The sequence below is a fragment of the Cheilinus undulatus genome, linkage group 19, assembly GCF_018320785.1.
Source record: "Cheilinus undulatus linkage group 19, ASM1832078v1, whole genome shotgun sequence".
In the NCBI taxonomy this organism is placed as follows: domain Eukaryota; kingdom Metazoa; phylum Chordata; class Actinopteri; order Labriformes; family Labridae; genus Cheilinus; species Cheilinus undulatus.
In genome coordinates, this window is record NC_054883.1 from 39,180,678 (window position 1) to 39,196,048 (window position 15,371).

The window sequence follows — 15,371 nt, forward strand, 5'->3', positions numbered from 1 at the left end:
GTACTCAAACAATTTAAGTATTTCTGCTATTACTCAATTTATTTGAGTTATGACAAATCTGCAGTTCTCCCAGAATGCCTTTGGGCACTAAACCTTTATGCATTCTGTTTGCTGCTGCTGTCTTGGCCAGGACACTCTTGAAAAAGAGATTTTTTTTTTTTTTAAGATTTATTTTTGGGCATTTTTCTGCCTTTATTAGATATAGGAGGACAGTTGATAGAGTCGGAAACAGGGTCAAGAGTCGGGGAGAGAAAGGGCCTGAGGCCGGATTTGAACCCGGGCTGCCCGCGTACATGGGGAGTACCTTTAACCACTAGGCCACCTGCTCCCCGAAAAAGAAATTTTTAATCTCAGTGAGGTTTTCTCCTGGTTAAATAAGGGTTAATAAAATAAATAAAATATACTAAGAGGGAAGTTGCTGTCTCTGTTACATAGGGGGCGATGTTAATGTTAGTAATGTTTATGAATGTTGGATGGCACACTGACATGAATGAATAAACTACTGGTTCAGTGGGTCACTAACAGCCATTGTTGCAAATGGTGGCACAAGTTAGTCCACCTTAGGTGAAATGATCATTAAAAAAATGTTTACAGAGAGTACTATTACACATTGTAAGGTAGTCAGATGACTATGATATTTTGAGTGCTATGAACTTATCGGTTTTTAGAGTGCACTAAAAGTATTAAGTATTGCCCACTCAAAGTAGATGTTTTAGCCTAAGTCCTGCAAACTTAAACAAACATTTGAATCTCAGGTTTGAGCAATTAAAATAACTGATTTTAAACTAGTAGTGAATACTTAAATAGTTCATTTTAAACAAGTACTGCACACTATTAATAAACACGTTCTTTTAACTCACAAAAGTCAAGTGTAGTTTACTTGTTATTCTTGAGGCAACGAGTTTCCTTTTTTTTTTTTTAAGTAGGCGCAACTAATTTTGTTTTACAGTGTATTACCTTCCTGTATTATTCCCATTTCTGCCACTTTTCTCTCCATTTTTGTGACTTTTCACCCAATTCTGCCATTTTATGCCTATTTTACCCTGGTCACCCACTTTTAGCCACATTTTTGCAGCTTTTTGTCATTGTTTACCAGCTTCAACTTTTATTATTTCCACTTTAACCCAATTTTTCACCACTTTTATTGTGGCTATTGTAAAGGTATTTTTCAACAATAAGGCTCTTTGGTTGAGCAGGGTTGAGAAACACTATTTTAGAGCATAACCACTCTAAAATAGTGAGAAAATAACATCTTGCTTATCTACGCCACAGCCTCGTTTGCAACTGACAGCACTCATTCTCTCAAATCAACCAAGATCTGTTACCTGCCCACAGCTGCTCTCCACTGTCTCTGTGACTGTCCAACTAATGAGATTTTGGTAAGATGAGGGCTAACCGACTGACTAATTGACCAACTGACAAGAGAGTGTCAGCCAGCCCTACCAATTTAACACAGCATGACATGGAGGGAAAAGATGTAAACATTGTGTTGAACTCTGTTGCTGCTCTGTTTCGTCATCTTGACTTGTGCTTCCCTATTACCCTGTCCAGCTGGGAAATTTTCCTTTTTCAAGGGAAACCCAAGCTGAAATGGCATGTTGTCCTTTTGAAACATTAATGACATCAGGTGTTGGTGCTGGGTCCTAGAAAGATGAAAAATGCACCCAAAAGACACAGAACATAAGCCAGATCTTCAGGTATTTTTCAGACTATTTTCCGACCTTGGATAAATATGAGTAATCAGGTAGAACATTTGCAAACAATCCCCTTAATCTGAACTGATCCTTTGGATACATGAAACAGCTGTAGGTCACTATTGTTTGAGCAAAACCTGATTTAGGTTACTTTGCAGTAGCAGGTATGTTTTTTCTGGAAGTGTCAGATAAGCACAGCCTGCAAGCTGCCTTTTATGAAAGAATTCTGTCCTAGCGGTATTATTACTGGATGTACTTAACAACTGAAACCAAAGCAGCTCAAACGATCTGAGATGGGTATGAAGAAACATGAAATAAGATATCCTGGCCTTACAGCTTCTATTTCTCCTTCTACGTGTCTCTTTGTGACATGTTCCTTTTTCAGGCAGCCGCTGAAGCAGATCTACTGAATTGGCCATTCATATGAGACTGCTGTCAAAAGTTAATCTCATACCCTCTCGTCTACAACTCTACCCTCGCTTCACTGACAGACCACAGAATTATATTACACAGGCACCAAATAAAGTTTAATTTTCATTTCCTGGTTGTCTACTTGCTCATATAGTCCTGTGCCCTCTCCTCTTTCTATGCCTTTCTCTCTTTCTTTGGAAGAGTCAGCTCAATTTCTCTGAAATATTAATAACAATTAATCTAAGTGTACATCTGTACAACCCATGTTCGATACAAGTCAGAAGAAAGCTATCCAGTGACGTGTTTCAAACCCTTCAGATCAACAGTGGGTCAAACATGGGAGTTTTTCTGCATCACTGTTATCCTGCATGGGGTGTCTTTCTCAAATATCCACCACACACATACATCGACACTAGCCTCTCCTCTGACGGACACTTCAGGAAGCATTAGCAGGATGAAGCTCGGATGATGGCTAATGCTCTGCAGCTAGGCTTAAGTTACCTAAGTCAATGGCAGACGGCCTTAATGGGACAAAGACATTTAGAAAGCAGGTATTGGTAATCTGATCCCTCATGCTCACTACTCACACCAGAGCTTGTCCATCCTCCAGCTCGTAGAGCCACCAAGCATCTGCATGCACTAGTGTCATTTTAGGCCTATAATTATCTCTTATGTGTTTGTGAGCCTTTCTCTGGTAGAATGCCCTTCTCATTGTGATATATATCTATGTTAAGTAGCTATTGTGTAAATTCCTATACATTAACATTGGAACATATTGGTACTATGTTTATAAACATGCAGTTGTGCATTGACCTAATCCAATAAATCTGACATAAATTACAGTTAATACAAGTATTGATGATCATATACTGATACTGACACTGATGAGCTCCAACTCCATACACACCCGCTCCACCTCAGTCACCATGACCGGAAGATAAACAAGGATTCGGGTGTGAAACCACACACACACACAGCCACACCCTCTAGCGACATGGCGGTGAATTACAGAGCGACACGTTCCCTCAACACAGAACTTCAAATGGTCAACGACGGCAGCACGTTGATGACGTAGAAGCATAAATCTGGCTTAAAATGACAGAGTGGGGTCAGCAGATGCTAAGGCGCATAGTGTGCAGAGATCGCCAACTTTCTGCAGAGTCAATCGCTACAGACCTCCAAACTTCCTGTGGCCTTCAGATTAGCTCAAGAACAGTGCGTAGAGAGTTTCATGGAATGGGTTTCCATGGCCGAGCAGCTGCATCCAAGCCATACATCACCAAGTGCAATGCAAAGGGTCGGCTGCAGTAGTGTAAAGCACGCCGGCATATTAAAACCCTATGAATTAAGAACGGGATGTCACTTAAGTTCATATGCAAGTCAAGGCAGGTGAGCAAATACTTTTGGCAATATAGTGTATCATAACATATAAAATACAGTTGTCTAATTTACTGAGGTTACCTGAATGCGTCATATTTTCCATCTTTCAGCTAGTTAAGTTTGCTAATTAACTTTAGTTCTGCTGATTCCGTCACAGATTTCTTCACTGGATGAACACTGTCAACAAGCAGGACTTGCTACAAAGTTTGGGAACACTTTTCAGCATTTATTTGAGCAGCTGAAGAAGAAAAATGTCCTGAAGCAGCTGAAGAGAGTGGTATGAGTGCATGTTATTCCAAGCGGAGACGATAAGATTATGATCTTCTTTTTACCCCAAGCCGACAGTTGAAGGTTCCACATTCTGGTTTAATGTGACACACAATATTGATGTGCTTTTGGTTTATGTTCCCCTTAAAAGAACTGATGTATGTTTTTACACCAGTCTTATCTTAAAATTACATTACATCACAGAGCCTGTGAGACGATAAGGGTATCAATATCAATACAGCTTAATGATCCCTATCCCTACTTTGAATATAAGGATGGTGCTTCGTCTGTTAAATTATTACAAACAGCATGATGGAGCTGTCTGCAATTTTCATACCTTAAGGTAAAGCATTTTTTTCATGCTTTTGTTTCCCTACAATGCATGAACGTCAGTATACCTGGGCAAAACAGCTAGTTTACAACACGTTCTACCAGTATCTGTTTCTTTGGGTTACATTTCACAAGACAGTGAAAGAAAGAAAAAAAACTAAGTGACTCCTGACAGTGGTCTGCATACCTTCTATTCCTGGATAAGCTAATACAAGCACTGAGTCATCCCAAACTTCTTAAGAAAGGGGATATAAAAATATAATTCTGTTGGAGATTGGGGTTCCACCACCATCCTTGGAACTCTATCAGTGTAGTTTAAAAAAAAAAACAAAAAAAAAACAAGTTTTGTCTCTTACTTTCCCCTCCAGGAGTGTTTGGTGGTGTAGAAACAGGCCAGGTCTTTGTTGTCTTTGACGACATTCATCTTCTCACAGGACCTAGAAAACAGAAGATAAGTTATTATTATGATGAGGATAAAAAACACATGCCTTCACATCTACAGTTTCAACACAGATAGAGGCAGTAAAAAATAAGGCTGATGATGTTAATTTAAGCTGAAATTCAGGGGAAGCATTTCATTTTAGTTACAGTGCAGGGGGAAAGTATGGCCATCTTTTAAAGTCATTATTACATCAAGTTTATGTAACCCACAGTCCAGTGTATGGCCACACACTTCACACAGTCATTCAGTATTTTGCATGTCAGAGGGAGAGACTCCTACCACACGCTCCTTCAGCTGCAGAACCAACTCTGAGCAAACTGATAGTTCAACAGCAGAGCAGAGAGCTGTTCCAAGACGGACTGATTCTTCACTCTCATCACTCAGATATGAGGCATAGCATCACGGCAGCTGGTTGCACATGACTTAGAGATTAAATAAAAACTCTACGCTTCGACATCCTTTTCTCTGTGTTCATGCATCCATTTCACAGGCTTTGTGGAAAATGGGACATGCCGCTGATTCCACTGCAAATCTGGATCAGACGGCAAAATCAGAGTTGTAACAAGACAGTGATACACTTCATTCAGGCAATTTTATGTTTTAGTACTGAATGGATCTGGAACATTCAGTTTGCATGGACAGATTTTTTTCTTTCAGAGCCAGTGTTTCCCACATAGATGACATTTGATCCAGGTATATTCAGGGACACCAAATGGTAGCTGCTTACTTTTTTTTAATTTCAACATTTCCCCTTTAAGTGCATGTGTGAAAGAAAGAGGGAGAGAACGAGAAGCCCGCTGGTATACCCTTCCAATAAATTTAGGGTTGCATGATTTTATCGGCCAAGTTGGTAATGGCAGACATTAGCATATAAAGTTAATTATTGGTATTACCACAAAAATGTTGCCAATATTTACAAGCAACACAGTAGATTAGCTGTAAACATCAGCAGTATGCATAAAAAAGTTAACAGAGTTTTAAACAGGACCAACAGACTGATGTCAGCTCCAGTCTTTCTCTTTGTTTATCCTCATTCCTTTAGTTTTAAAGGTTTTTCAAACTCAAGGCCCGGTGGCCAAATCCGACCCATGGAACGATCATATCTGGCCTGCAAGATAATATAATAACTGGCCCACCAGTATGAGGTCTGCAGATTTCCTCCAGTGTAAAATGTAAACTTCAATTTGATTATTTAAAATATCCTTGTTAAGCCATATAAATCAGAATAATTTGTGTTTTATTTCATATTTTCAATTTTCCATCTCAAGATTACGACTTAAATTAATGATTTGATTTTTCACCTCATGCTTTGACCTTTTCAACTCATAATTTGGACTTTATATGTCATATTTTTATTGTTTAAACTCCCAATTTTGAATTTTAAGTCATATTTTGACCTTTAAAACTTCTTGCTTTGGCCTTTAAATCCCATATTTTGACTTTTAAAAATGTGATTTCAATTTTCATATTTTGACATTTTGAATGAATAATTTTTACTTTTCAATCATATTTTGACCTTTTACACTCCCAATTTTGAATTTAAGTCATATTTTTAAGTTTTTAAGTCATCATTTTGAATTCTAGCTCATATTTTGATATTTTCAACTCCTCATTTTTGGCTTTTTAATCCCACATTTTTTACTATCAGACTAACAATTTAAAATTTTCAGTCATATTTTGACTTTTAAACGCATGATTTCATATTTGATCTTATATTTTGACCTTTCAAACTAATGATTTCAACTTTCTCCTTTTATATTTACTCTTTAAAAACATTATTTTTCTATTTTTAATATTGTCTTCTGATCTTTGCAACTAATAAGTTGGAATTTTTATCTCAGATTTGAGCCTTCGAACTTATCATTTCAATTTTTTGAATTTCCAAATGATTTATCATCAGTGCTGTTTTTTTCATATTTTATTAGTGGCGAAAATGAGGTTGACAGTTTATGGTTAAATGCGGACCCTGTTGGGCCTGTATCCAGAATCCTGCCCCTGCTGTGATTGAGTTTGACACCCCTGATCTAAGGACTGACAGTTTCGGTTTGAACTACATTTACGTCTGTAACAGTATCAATATTGGCTGAACTGAATTTGTAAATTTGGATGACGACAAATGCAGTGCATTCCTAAATAAATTCACTGATTTAATTGTGATGTCTCAAGTTAAAACTGAAGTCCCACACCTTCACTGTAATATTTTCCTCCAGCTGCTTGCTATTTGATACTGTTCTGCAATCATAGTTTAGGATCATCTTTGTAATACGCCTCCTCATCATTAATAATCATCACCTGATGTTGTGGGCAATGTTATTTATTTGAGTGTCTTTGACGTACAGCTAATAAATACTGTTCAAAAAGCAGAAACACTCTATTGACTCAGTCAGATAAGCAATTGGCTGTTAAGTCCCACAACCAGGGAGGAAAACAAACCCAGGTTTAAATCTTACTAGTACATCAATATCCTCAAGAATGCAAACAAACATGTGGCTCAGTCTGTGGCTCTTTCACTGCATGTCATTCCCCACTCTCTCTCATCCTTGTTTCCAGCTCTAGTCACCATCCTATCTCTTTCTAATAAGGGAAAAAAGCCCCAAAATAAATCTTAAAAAAAAAGAACAAACACACAAAAGCACAGTGTCAGGCAGGTGTGACAAGATGCTGTAAGAGCAGATGTGGGGGTGTTTGTGTTGATAGGGAATGAAGAGAACCAAAGAGAAATACTGTGTAAATTAAAGCAGCTTGTTGAACAAACTACTGGGAACTGACTGCCCAGGTTTTACACTATTCTGTGGGAAACACTATAACACTATTGTGTTTCAATGTAGGATGCTGCAAAGGATGTAATAAAGCCAAAAAGCAAGTCATTATGTCCCAATTAAATTAATCTATGTTCTTTCAAACTAGAACAGCCAGAGATCTCTACTGTTATTGGAGTGAACTGATTTTCACAAAGAGCACAGATCTAGAGCAATTATTTAAGCACAGACAATGAACAGCTCATTAACCACACAGAGAGAACAGGATCATTGTCAGACGATGATCCATCACATCCAAAATAGTCTTAGGCCTGATGGCTCAGTCCTGAAACTTCCCCACCACCGGATTCTTCTTCACTCAAAGCACTAAGCTTATCTGTTGACATTTGACAATAATGAGTGTCTTTTTTTGCCAATGGATGTATCAAGCATCGTGGTACAAAGCTTTAATGAGAAAGTGACATTTGGCTGCTCTCATATGACAAACAAGAGGAGCAAAAAACAGCAAGCAGGTCACATAATGAGGCTTTTTACAAAAAAAATCTGTTTTTTTGATGATTACAGACATAAAACCATCCTCTTCATGCACAAAAAAATGATACTTCATGAAATACACGATTATTTTGCCACAAAACTGCAAAATTCTACTGTTATTTTCGATCTTCAGCCATTGAACTGGATATCTGAGAGCTATTACTGCTACACGTTTAGTTCTATATGGGGTCAGTTTTACCCGTCTGGCAGTTCTAGGTATAGCTATTTTTAAATCTGGATTTATGCAAAAAAGAAAAAAAATTGATCACACCAAGTGCTACATAAGAAACTTTTGGGGATAGTCAAAGACAATCACATCTTCTATCCATCCATCTTCTATACTGCTTGTCCTGTTTGGGGTTGCGGGGGTAAGGGCACTGTCATTGGCCGAGAGGTGGGGCACACCCTGGACTGGCATGTAGAGACAGACACACCTACGGCCAATTTAGAGTCATTTAGAGCATGTTTTTGGTGGTAGGAGGAAGCCGGAGAACCCAGAGAGAACCCACACGTGCACAGGGAACATGGCCCTGACCGGGAAGTGAACCAGGGACCTTCTAGCTGAGAGGCAACAGCACTGCACCGCTGTGCAGCCCATCTCATCTTCTATAATTTAATAAATAATTAATATGTACCTCCTGTTTTATGGCATGGATTTTGCAGCAAGATTCTTGCCATTAGAGTTTACTGTCCCCAGGAGCTATCACATCTATGTGGTGTCATGACAGGGAGGGTGCGGCAAAGCAAGGCTTAGCAACTCCAGCTGATGACTTAAGCACTGCAGAAGAGGAGCAGCCAGTTCACTGATGTCACCTCAGATTCAACGATGCTCTTGCTGTTTCAGTCCAAGACATTATATGCATTTTGGATTGGAGAGGAAGGAGTACCCACAACTAGGCAAGAGAGCCCTGGACACACTTTTCTCTTTTGCAACATCCTACCTGCCTGTGTTAGAAAGGTTTTACTACTATAGCCTCAATCAAGACAAATACAGAACAAAGCTGGACAATCAAAATGAACAGCAGTCTCACAGCTAAATCAAGCACTCAAGAAGATCTGTAGCACAAAACAAGGCCATAGTAGTCACTGAAATTATGGCAGGACTGGAAGTATAAATCTTAAAAGATGTTCACTAAGTTTTAATTTCAGGGAATTTTTTATCTTCAGCTTTCTAGGAATTGCTCAGCTTTGGCTGCCTAGGTGCTCAATATTTTTAGGCTGGAATTAACACAAAATGTTAAAAAAGATTTGTGGCATTCATTTTTTTCTGTATTAATTTTTCTTAACCTAAGCTGGGCCATACAACAATGACAGCAATCATATTATGTCAAAGAATACAGCTGGGTTTTCATAGGGCTGGTCAGTTAATCGAAAATTAGATTCAATCACAATATGCTGCTGCAATTTTTCAAAACGCAATTTCTTTAAGCTGAAATTTATGTTAAAATACCAGTTTAAAACTTTTTGCAGCAGAGATGTTATGCATTACATAGTCATGCAATCATTCAAGTGCCATTTTTGGAATAGTCTAGAAAAAATCCTACTTTCTTCATTTTTTTTTTTTTATTCACCCTTAGGCACCCCTTTAAACGACTATGCACATATATCCCCAGGAACAATTTTTTTCTGTTATCACTTCCAGCTCTGATCATGTAGCAAATCTTTGGTCGTTGTCATGATTTTATGTGTTTTTAACCCTTTAAATGCCAGTTTGTTCAATATTCAATTCAGCAGAATGAGATATTTTCCATATTAAAAATGCAAAGTGGATTTTTTTTTTTTAAATTATGATCAAAGATGGTCATAAGTCATCAGTTACCACCAACACTGAATTTGGTGCATAATCATTTTTTGTGCAGTGTCAGATTCTCATAACGACTACACACATATGTCCCCAGAGAGATGCCTTACGCATATCCCAAGCGAAGTACGTTGGAGTGGTGCTTTAAAGATGCAATTTCTCATATGTAACATGCAAAACCCAAGTTTATATTCATACCAACATCAACAGACATTTTTTATTTCATTTTTTTATGCCTTTGTTCCACAGGGCTATAAAAAATCCCACAGTACGTGGGTCTTTTCAGTGCCCTACAGATACCCGCCTGGCCCAAAGGTTAATGGCGCCATATACTGGTTAGTAGTTAAAAACTGCAAGTCTAAGGTCCCCATTCAAAATTGTGTTACAGATAATGGCAGTAACAGTGATGCATGGTAAAAAATTTGCAATCAAAATAAGCTACTATAATGGGTTTAAATGGGCAAGTTTTGTCACCCAGGGACGCCAATGTGAGTACTTTTCCTATGCACAACATCAAACAGGTCAATGTAATGATTGGCTTGAAAAATTAAAAATGAGCAAAAATACACATCTTTGTGCAGTTTCATGCCAATTGCATCCCCACAACATAAACTGGTTCAAGAATTCGAAAGCAGAATGCAAAGAATGTGCCGAGGTATAACTAAGAGTTAAAAATAAGAATGACATGAAAATGATCACTCCCTTCAATATAATTGTTCATATCCAGTTTGCAATACGAGTCAAAATCATCACAATTAGGTATTTTTCAAAAATTTTCAGCACTTGTTTAGTCTAATGTTGTGTTGGTTGTAATATAGAATGCTTTATTGTTTGTGTTTGTGGGAAAATGCAGTGCTTAACAAATTTATTAAATCACCCTAATCCTAACCAAAGTAAGGTTTATGCCACAGCTGCCCTAAATTAACAGCATTGGTAATTACCAAAATCATTTTTATGTTTCTGCAATGGTTAATATACCAATATGTAGAAACTCTTTAACCCAAATGATATTTTTAATGCTAAAATTTAATTATTTTTGTTATCCATGAATTTTCAAATTTACTGATTTAGAAAGAAACTGAAAAAATAGTAAAGCACATTATTATTTCTATATTAATATGTCAAATTATAATTATTTACTTGCATTCCTGAACAGAAAAATGAGTTTTAGTGGTTGAATGTTATGCATGATTCATTTCTGACTTCTCAGAGAAGCCCAGTGAGCCGGTGCAAATTTGGGTGAATTCAGTTTGAAATCCCTCATTCCTGTTCAAAATGGTAAAATGTGGAGAGCTCAGTGAATATGAAAGAGTCCGCATTAAAGCACTTCATGATGCTGGATGGTCTCTGAGACAAATATGACAGGTGGTCTAATAAATTTGTTAAGCACTGTACTTAAGATGAGGAGCTTAAGGAAGAATCACATTTCCAATCACAATTGCAATATTAAGTTAAAAAAATTGCAATTAGACTTTTTTCCCAAATCATTTTGCCCTAGTTTTTTTTTTTTTATGCTATCGGGAAGGAATAACTGTGTTTAGTAACAATAAAAAAGGACAGTTAGGAATCACTGAGATACAACCTGCACAGGACAGCTTTTTAGTCTGATTCTCAGGCACAAAAACAACACAACAGTTCTCCAGCTGGGCATGTATCAACAAAGTCTGATGCAACACAAGAGTGGCCTATTGATTGTTAAAGATAAACAGAGCCCTCTAAACCTGGACAACACACTCACCAATTTCTAGATTTTGTCACTAAAATTGTAGTTTCCTTTACCAAAAAACAAAAAGTACTGGTGACATAGGTGAAAGTAATTCTTTGTGATAGCAAAACAAAAAAGATGGATGCATCAAAGATGAGCCATTTGACAGAACAGAATAAAGAAAATAGAGAGAATAGCCAACTCTCTGATCCTCAGTGCTGTAATTTGCTTGCGGCTGCACTGTGACAAGGGGAACCTGTGTCAGCACTCTGCCAGGATCCTGGAAAAATCTGACTCCTGTTTTCCTTCCTCTACATGTCAGCTGAAGCAAGAAAAAAACACAAATGAAGGAATCCACAGTCACCAAAAAGGCAACTATTTGGTCCTCATTAAAAGCCAGGATGGGAGATATGTTCAGGTTTCACAACACTGTACAAAGACTTCTAAATCAAGCCAGATCAACATCTCCATAATTGATGGATGTGTGTGCTGCAGGAACAACAGTGCAAGGAACAGTCAGAGCCAAGTTTTGCATCAACTGTTTTTTTTTTTTTTTTTCAAACGCTCATTCATGGAGCTGCATAATGAATCTAATCCAAAGCAGGGGACTGGATGGAATGCACAATAGGAGATGTTAGCAGCAAGTAATGCACAGTGTGCCCTTTGCTGCTGCAGAGGGCAGTACAGTTTTATTGTATTAGTGGGATGTCTGCACTGTGAGGAGTGTAAAAAAGGCAAGGCAGATTCCAGGACCGGGTCATGTGATTACCCCGCCCAACCATTTCTGCCTGTATGCAGATGTATATAGCTAATCATTCATGGGCCATCTCTGACAGAGTTTAGTTCAAAAAGGAAGGTAAACAGGAAGTCAGGAAGTAAATACATAAATAGAACCAGTCACAAAGCAAAGCAAAGCACAGACCGTTAACAGGATAACTCGTTCCAGACAGGTCTCACAACTTTTTGGAAACTTTAACAAACACAGCTTTGGGTTATTTCTAACACAGCTGTTGCCATTATGAATGAATGGCTGTAAGTCTAATCCCATAGTAGGCACGTGCTTCAACCAAGAGGAACAATATTGGCAAAGTGCTGACTTCTTACTGGGATTTGAATAAAATCAAAACAGGCCCTCCTCTGACTCCATCAGGGTGAAATACCTGATACTACTTTATAACCTCCAAATCTGAGGCCATGGTCCTCAGTCGGAAAAGGGTGGAATGCCCTCTCCAGGTTGGGAATGAGATCCTTCCCCAAGCGAAGGAGTTCAAGTATCTTGGGGTCTTGTTCACGAGTGAGGGAAGAATGGAATGGTAGATCAACAGGTTCAAAAGGCGGATCAGTGCGGCGTTGGCAGCGATGCGGTCTCCGCATCGATCTGTTGTGGTGAAGAAAGAGCTGAGTCGAAGGCGAAGCTCTTGATTTACCGGTTGATCTACGTTCCTACACTCACCTATGGTCATGAGCTGTGGGTTGTGACCAAAAGAATGAGATCACGGATACAGGCGGCTGAAATGAGTTTCCTCTGCAGGGTGTCTGGGCTCTCCCTTAGAGATAGGGTGAGAAGCTCGGCCATCCAGGAGAGACTCGGAGTAGAGCCGCTGCTCCTCCGCATTGAGAGGAGCCAGATCAGGTGGCTCGGGCATCTGGTCCAGATGCCTCCTGGACGCCTCCCTGGTGAGGTGTAGGGCAGGTCCCACTGGGCAGAGGCCCCAGGGAAGACCCAGGACACGCTGGAGAGACTATGTCGCTCGGCTGGCCTGGGAAGGCCTCGGGATCCCCCCGGGAAGAGATGGACGAAGTGGTCGGGGAGAGGGAAGTCTGGCCTTCCCTGTTTAGGCTGCTGCCCCCGCAACCCGATCTCGGATAAGCGGAAGATGGATTGATGGATGGATGGATGGATGGATGGATGGATACTTTTTAACTACAGGTTATAAGTGGTCTAAAAAATGATTTCCACTCACAAAATAATTATTACAAAATAAGTTAGTTCACCTGCTTCCTTTTAAACGACTAAGGAACCAGACAACTGCTTCAGCACCTCTGTGGGTACAAGGGTTAAACTATCATGTGCCATTTTATGACCATACATTACCTGTTAAAATTATATTGAGGTGATCACCATGCCTGAATCTGAACTGACAGCACATGAAAGTAAAGCAAAATGTGACAGGGCAAGCAGAAACTGCCTTCAGATGAATGAAAACTCCATCCCTATCAATCCCATTTTGCATGTATAATAAATATGTAACTTGGAAGTGACATATCCAAAACACAGCACGAATACCATGCCTGCTTCTGCATGTTGGTTTCCTCTTGTTCCACTTTCTTCACTGAACAGATGTTGCAATGTTCTTCCGCTGTTAGCCAATTAAATGAAGCAATCCCAACAAGAACACCAGAACTTTACAGTTAGGAACTAACTCTGATTCATCTTACACCATTTTATACGGGCATTTGGTTGTCAGAATACATCTATACTTTCTGATAGAACATGTTTAGAAACTATATATTCTCGTTTTTATTCAAACAAAGTAAGAGTACCAAAGCATTGAAAGTAGACAAAAGATCTCCAGTCACAACTTACTTAAAAGCTGATGAAATGCTGAGGTTACTTAAGTCATTCATAAAGGTGCAAAGGTGCACACTGTCTTAAATTGCACAAAACATCGGGGATATACAGAAATGTTTCAAATGTTATTAAGCAGCTCAGGTGTGCAGGATTTTGCTTGCATTTTATATAATTCAAAACAAGAATTAAGCCAGTTTTTGGTGCCCACGACTTCTATAATAGCTGCAATTTCATCTAAACGAGTATCGACATCGCTAAATATTTACTAGTATTGTATCTGAGTTTAAATATCATGACAACCCTTGAGTAACTTCCTTGCAAATTAGTTTTAACTTGAAGATATTACGTACGCTATTTAACGTATGAGGAAATAACATAAATTAGAAACCTTGAAGGTCAGCGGATATACCAAGGTATTTAAGAGGGTATATATTGACCTGTCAGTAAAGCCATGACGAGCAGAATTAACGTTACCTGAGTCTGAGCTTTAGTGTCAAGCGAGCCAGTATTTGCTTCATTGCAACGGGCCTACACGGTTAACTGTCCGGCTAAAAACAAGCACGACAGCACCGTTGCTGTAGTGTTGACGCCATTTCTACACATAACTGAAATAACAAACAACCCATACACCTTTGTTATCAGCGTTTGTTTGCGTTATGCAGATTAGGACTTGTGTCTGGCTTCTGTTAAGTTAGCCACAAGCTAACGGCTACCTAGCACATCAGTCAGAGTCTTGTGGCAGCAGCTAGCTAGTCGCGTTAGCGGCGGGGTTCAATCAAGCAAACATGGAAGAAGATAGCTTGGGAGAAAGTGGCAGCTGGTAGCGCGTGCATTTACCTGTCAAATCGCTAACGGGTGTTGTTCGTAGCCGTCCCACAGCCCCCCACCCTCCTCTGAACGCAACCGGTGCTTCTCAGTTTTCCCACTCTGATGCTGAAGGTGCTCAGTTACGGCGTATTCCCCCCAACAGGGTTCAGGACGCTGCCATATTCCTTATACCAAAAGTGTGCCACTGCGCACGCGCGAGGCCTGCCTGTCATGCGGCTGTCAGATGATTGGTTTGACGGCACGAGGATTTGTCGAGGAAACCGATCCCAGATCAGTATTTCTTAATATTTTCCTGTATTTGTATTGATATGTACAGTTGAAACTGACCTCGAAACAGTTTGTTTTATAGAGCTAATGCGGACTAACTACAATGAAAGAATCCTCGGTTTCCATTTACTATTATTCTAGTGATGGAAAGACAGTCTTAAAACTCGAAATATCGCACCAAATGTAAATTTTCATTCACCAGAATGTCCAATACAGACTTATATTAACAACCATTCCAATTTAACTTGGCTATAACTAATTTTCTGACATATTTTAGTGAATGACTTTGAAGAAACAGAGTGTCTACCAGAGTAAGCTTCTAACATTTTGCTTGTCTTAGGTAAAAATGAAATAGAAAGAACCACAAAGGGCCCGTTTAGC

The 15,371-nt window shown here is 39.0% G+C and overlaps 1 protein-coding gene across 4 annotated transcripts in view; it reads right to left on the minus strand.

Annotated features, from left to right (window-relative positions):
* Positions 1–14,883, minus strand: part of LOC121527153 (dnaJ homolog subfamily C member 13) — a 59,589-nt gene extending 44,706 nt beyond the window's left edge. For all 4 annotated transcript variants that reach the window (XM_041813927.1, XM_041813926.1, XM_041813923.1 and 1 more), the window contains exons 1-2: positions 14,733–14,883; positions 4,439–4,519 (exon numbers count right to left, since the gene is read on the minus strand). In XM_041813927.1, the coding sequence (XP_041669861.1) occupies positions 4,439–4,506 (68 nt within the window). In that variant the 5' untranslated portion in view covers positions 4,507–4,519; positions 14,733–14,883. The remainder of the gene's footprint in view (positions 1–4,438; positions 4,520–14,732) is intronic.
* Between the last annotated feature and the right edge of the window lie 488 nt (positions 14,884–15,371).